The 6067-nt window shown below is 47.3% G+C and overlaps 1 protein-coding gene across 1 annotated transcript; it reads right to left on the bottom strand.

Moving 5' to 3' along the window:
• Positions 1-557: 557 nt before the first annotated feature.
• On the bottom strand, positions 558-932 carry LOC137829254 (uncharacterized). The gene has a single exon (XM_068636054.1). It carries the CDS (start codon positions 930-932, stop codon positions 558-560), a length of 375 nt encoding a protein of 124 aa, XP_068492155.1.
• Positions 933-6067: the final 5135 nt, after the last annotated feature.

The following is a 6067-nucleotide window of genomic DNA, read 5'->3' as shown; positions in this document are numbered from 1 at the left end:
GCGCAAAGGGTGGAAGAAGTTGGGAAGGTGGCTAAGGTAGGTTCGAAGAGAACACCTAGTCAGCCGGTCTTTGTTCTGAAGTCCAGGGGGGTAAAGAGAGATCCCTAAAGGCGTCCCTGCCCCCAGGCAAAGAAACGATTGCCAAAGCATGAGGCGATCGGGAAAAGTTCAAACAACGGCGAGAAGGTTAAAAGACTTGTTTGATGAAGCAGGTCGAGTGGGACGGTGTTTGAGCCGATAGCTGAGTTACAGTTCGTCGCTTGAAAGGTATTCTTACAATAAGGTTAGTTGCCTTAAGAGTACAAGTTGTTTAAAGTGACTATTACTTGAGTTTGAAGTGGTTCGAAGCAGTTAAGTCAAAAGTCGTATTCGCAAAATCGTTAAGTTAAATCCGACAAAGTTAAACATGCAAAGAAGGTTAAAGCGCTTAAAGAAGTCGGGAGAGTGAATACCCAAACTTTGTCATTGAGATAAGTATTTGTTAAAGGCATACATACAGGAGTTTTTAGAGAATAATACAAGGGAAATCATTAAAGTAGCAGATGAGGTGGAGTTGATTAGTCTTCAGCGGGAACGACCTTTCCATCTACTACTTCGTTGTTCAGCGACACCAGGCTGAGATCCAAATCGGGAAATAGGCAAGCGAATTGTTCCCGCGCAGCTTCGAATCCAGCAGCCAGAATCTGAGCAGAATTTAGCTTGAGTTCTTCGATTTTCCCCTGAAGCTCCTCAATCCGCTTCTTGAGGTCTTCGGTTTGCTCTTTCAGCTCTTTATTCTGCTGTTCCAGCTCTTCAACCTGTTTTTTAAGTTGTTCGTTGGTCTCTTGAGCTTGGAGAAGGTCTTCAGTAACCTTCCTGGATTCCAATTGTGCTTGGGCCAGCTCAACAGCCATCTTTCCCTTCTCTTTGTTGGCCTCGACGAGATCAACCATGGCGTCGTCCCTCGCCTTTTCTACTTGCCCAAGTAGTTTCTCCCGGTCGATCGACCTTTGCTCCAGTTTTTGCACCTTAGCGGCGTCAGCTTTCATGAGAGCCTCCAGGTCGACCGCCTTGGCACGAAGGGGCACAATTTTGCTTTCTAGCTCGACCTTCTCTTGGGCAAGATCGTGAACTTTGCGGCGAAGGTCAGTAGCCTCCTTGCGCGCCAGCCTGAGCTCGGTATTCATTGCATCCTCCACTCGGGAGTGTTCGATTTCTGCGAGCGTCAGGCTGAAGGACAACTTCTCCACCTCAATCTTCATAGTGCTGTTTTCGGTTTTGAGGTTGAAGAGGTCATCTTGGAGCCTCCTGGTTGAGCCTTCCACAGCCCTGGTTATAATCGCTGGGATATCCTCTGCTATGGTTTTCAGTTTGGCAGTTAGAGGTTCCCACATCCTTGTGACCTCAAGGGGGAGGTTTGCCGCTTGGAGAGGCGCCAGGGGGGCTTGTAGTGGGTTCTCGTCGCCACCTTCTTTAGCAGGTTCTTCAGTGTTTGCTTCCTGGCGTGGCGACGCAATCGGGGATTCGGTAATCAGAATTGGAGAGGTATGAGCAACCTCATCCCCGATTGGAACATTTTCTGCAGCTGAAGTGTTTGAAGGGGGGCCCCCTCCGGCTGACACGTAAGGCGTAGAGGCGCTTGGGGGGTCCTCCAGGAAATTTGGCTCTTGGGCCTCAGCTGCAGGTGGCGCAGTGGCCAGTGGAACCGCTTGGACTGGTGAGGAGGGAGCCTGTGGTGTTGGCGATGATGGAGGAGGAGCAGGCGTTGATGGTGGTGTTGAGGTTGGAAGAGGGGGTGGGGCAGGTGGGGAAGATGGTGCCACCCTTTTCCTCTTCGTAACGAGGCCATCCTCGGTGACCTCGTCGTCCTCTTCTTCCTCCTCATGGATGACTTGAGGGGCTTTCCTTTTGGGTCTCTTAAGGACCAATTTTTTGCGTTGGGCAGTTTCCTTCGGTGGTGATCGCCCATGGACAATGGCGGCCTCCACCACTGAGTTTGGCACCGTTTGGGAACCGCTCGCCAACCCGTGGTTTTGGGCGAGCGCCTTCAGTTCGACGAGCATGTTTCTGGGCAACATGTCGTCTGCATGGAATGAAAATGCGTGGGTTAACTCAAGGGAAACGAATAAGTGCATAAGGTAATAAAACAGCAAAGCAGGTGGTATATGCAGGAAAGGTAAAACCAAAGTCTTGCGCATAACGCACAAGACGCCCAGAAACAGCTAAACAGAAGCAATATCAAGACAAGAGTGTAATGTCCTAACCTATTCGGATATCTAGCTGATCTTCGTAGAATTCGAAGCATATCAAGGTGGTGGTGAGGAATGTTACATTGGCGTCCGCCACCTTCTTCCAGAAGAGACAAAGGTCTCTGTCCAATGCTCCCATGCTATCAGGACTTCTGGGCCTCCTGAAGCAGCTCTTGGACTCCTTTTTCCCCTTGTCCACCCAGTACAAGGGGAAACCATCAAGAAGGGAGGTGTCCTTGTCGTTTGCACGTACTTGGACGAATTTCCCCTTCCAGTCTTTGTACGATTGCTGGAAGATGGTAAAGATGGACCTCCCAGCAATCGCGTTTAAGCTGACCCACAGGCGGTCTCCTGGGTGCTTGGCTTCGAAAAGGAACAAAAACACGTCCACCGACGCGGGCAACCCCAGGTGGGCGCACGTCACTTGGAAGGCTCGAACAAACGCCCAGCTGTTGGGATGAAGCTGGGCGGCAGCAATGTTGAGCTCAGTCAGAAGTTCCCTCTCGAATCGAGTGAAGGGGAACCTGAGCTTGACTTTCTTGAACAAAGTCGTATAGACAAAGCAGAAGGGCCCGTCGGCGCTTACTTTGTCATCAGCACACACGGGCAGGTCGGCAGGGCAAGGCAGCACCATCATCTTTTCGTCGTGCTCCTTGTGAAACGATTGGTAGATCTCGTCCCCCTTAGTCAGCCGCAAGACTGCTCCCGCAGTGTTCACAGAGGACGTCTCTTTTAGAAGGGTTGAGGTGGCCCAGGGGTATAAAGTTTTGAAGTCTGGCAGAGGAACGGGGGCTCCTCCAGCGTTAGGTGGAGTCGCCTGGGCTAGGGCAGATTGGGAAGACGCAGGCCTCTCAGCCTGCGAAGAGGAAGCGCCACGAACTTGTGTTGAGTCGTGTGCTTGTGAAGGAAGGTTTCGTGCTGATGGAGGGGGTTCGAGGTAATCTTGGTGCGAGTCATGATAGCAGCTGCAAAGGAAGAAGAAAGGAAAAATGATCAGGGGGGTTACAAAGGCTGACTCGATCATAGAAGGAAGGTGAAAGACGAACGAATGTAGGTTCGTTGCGACGATTGACGAAGCCCTAAGTTACGCAGAAGAATAAATGGAAAAACAGCCCACAGCGTATGCACCAAGCAGTTACAGGATGATGCAAATCGGTGAAAATGCAAGGAAACCCAGCAGATGAAGGAAAGTAGTTACCTTTCGATGATCAGGAAGACGATGGAGGAAGATGGTGATCTGGAGCGTTGAAGAGCGCTGAGAGTTTTCGCAGAAGGAAGTTAGAGCGTTTGCAAGCACGAAGAAAGTGATGGAACAGTGGAGCGAAATGGGTTTAAGGGTTTTTCGAAATGGTTTTAGGAAGCGCAAACGGCAAATGAAGAGAGCCGTTGATGAAGCCACGCGTCGAGCGATGAGTGAGGGGTTTGGTGGAGCGTCAGAGCAGCAGAAGGTACAACCGCTTGGAATTCCGCGTCAGTGCCACGTGGATCGGTGTTAACGAAGGCTCTTTCAGTCTTTTCGCTAGACAAGTCTTCGCTTAAGACTGGGGGGCTTGTGTACCGCCCTGGTGGTCGGGTGTGATGACGTGGCATCCTGCTACAGTATAGGCGTGTTGACAAGGCGCCAGGTTGGCAGAAGGGAAGGAAGTCGGGGGGTTCCTGTAGTCGCCAGTTGTTGTATTGGCGTGTTCCGATTTCCAGCTTACCAGAATCAGCGATCGCCAGGTTAAAGATCAAGTCGCCAGATATAGATTCAGGCGACCTAGTCATTGGAGATCGCCAGAGCGAGCACATCGCCGAAGATGAAGGAGAAGCAGATTATGAAGGCGGCCGGCGAGACCACAGGGAAGGTGTATGAAGGCCCCTAACTCGCCAGTTCCAGTAGAGATCGCACTCCTAAGTTAGCTATGCACTGGGCAGTACCATGCATAAGTAACTTAGCCAAAATGAGAGTAGAAGCAGCGCCAAGTCAGGGAGCCTCCAGATGATGGCACGTGTACAGTTGGATGCGAGCCACGTGTCCAAGTCTGTAACTGCCAGGAGAGAGAAAGCTACCAGGTATATAAGAGTTCTTAACAAACTTTCTGAGGTACGCACGTTCAGTTCATACATTTTACGCTTGCGAGTGATAGAGCTGACTGTGAGAGAGGATTTGCACGGTTCTTGTTCTCTTAGTTTTTGGTGATACCGTCACTGACTTGAGCGTTGGAGTGCGATCGGCCGCAGCGGCGCCGCTCTGTTTCTTTGCAGGTTCTTGAGGTGGATCTCGAAGAGGAACGGAGGTGAGAAGCGGTGCGCACGACGATCCTTTGACGAGGCAGTTTCCAGCGTTCCGGTCAACAGGCAGGATCAGGAACGAAAAGGTAAACATGAGAACGAATGTTTCTGCTCTCATTGAAAAAACATTGTACATAAAAAAACAAAACCACCATAGGGGAAGCATAAAAGTGTGATGATTATACAATTGAGTTGAAAGAAATAGATGAAATATATTTCTAAGATATTTTACAAATGTGATTACAATCTCTATTTATAGACTGTTTTACAACCTAATTAAGGAAATAAATAATAGGTAATGAAAGCCAAAAATAATGGGTGTTTAAAGTTGTACAAATCAAATCAAATAAAATCACTAACAAATTTGTCCTAATAAATATAAAATGGAATCTGCACTTAAGTATAACATAATTCTCCTGATTATGCAACACTCCCCCTTAAGTTGGTGAATGTATATCTACCATTCCCAACTTGCAAGTAAGATCTTCGAATTGTTTTGTGGGAAGTCCTTTAGTAAACATATCTGCCAATTGGAGTCTTGAAGGGATGTACTCGGTGGCTATAAGACCATCATCCAACTTCTCTTTAATAAAGTGTCGGTCTATCTCTACGTGCTTTGTTCGATCGTGTTGAACCGGATTGTGTGCAATACTAATAACAGACTTATTATCACACACCAAGCCCATAGGAACTTCATATTTTATTTTTAGGTCATCAAGTATGATATTCATCCATAAGAGTTCACACACCCCTTGAGCCATGGCTCTAATTCTGCCTCTGCACTTGATCTTGCAACTACATTTTGCTTCTTGCTCCTCCATGTCACCAGATTTCCACCCAAGAACATGCAGTAGCATGTGGTGGATCTCCTATCAACAATCGATCATGCATAGTCAACATCAGTATATACTTTCATGGATAAGTTTTCCCCCTTTTTGAATAGCAATCATTTTCCTAGAGAGGCTTTTAAGTACTGAATAATTCTATCTACTGCCTGCAAGTTTCTTTCTCTTGGATCATGCATAAATTGGCTAACCACACTAACTGCACATGTTATGTTTGGCCTAGTGTGTGATAGATAAATGAGTTTACCCACAAGTCTTTGATATTGTGTCTTCTCCACTTTTGGGTTTTACTCATCATTCTCAATCCTATGATTTTGCTCTATTGACACTCTAGTGGTCTTACAACCCAACTTACAAGTTTCTTTGAGAAGATCAAGGATGTATTTCCTTTTAGAAATAAAGATGTCATGTCTCGAGTAAGCAACCTCTATCCCAAGGAAGTACTTCAGCTTCCCAAGATCCTTCATTTCAAATTGAGCAGCTAGTCTTTCCCTCAAATTTTGTTTTTCAATCTCATCATCACCTGCAATAATCATATCATCTACATAGACCAAAATTAGAGTGAGTTTACCATTCTGAGAATGTTTTATAAACAGAGTATGGTCACATTGGCTTTGTCGGTACCCCAAAGATATCATAGCTTGAGTAAACCTTCCAAACCAAGCACGAGGTGATTGTTTAAGACCATATAGGACCTTCTTAAGTCTGCACGCCTTATTC

Source organism: Phaseolus vulgaris, chromosome 7 (assembly GCF_000499845.2).
Source record: "Phaseolus vulgaris cultivar G19833 chromosome 7, P. vulgaris v2.0, whole genome shotgun sequence".
Taxonomy (NCBI): domain Eukaryota; kingdom Viridiplantae; phylum Streptophyta; class Magnoliopsida; order Fabales; family Fabaceae; genus Phaseolus; species Phaseolus vulgaris.
This window is presented reverse-complemented; position numbering and strand designations above follow the sequence as displayed.

Bases quoted from the DNA above. Each gene is read 5' to 3' on its own strand.
- LOC137829254 (XM_068636054.1), bottom strand. From the start codon at position 932: ATGGTTGATCTCGTCGAGGCCAACAAAGAGAAGGGAAAGATGGCTGTT.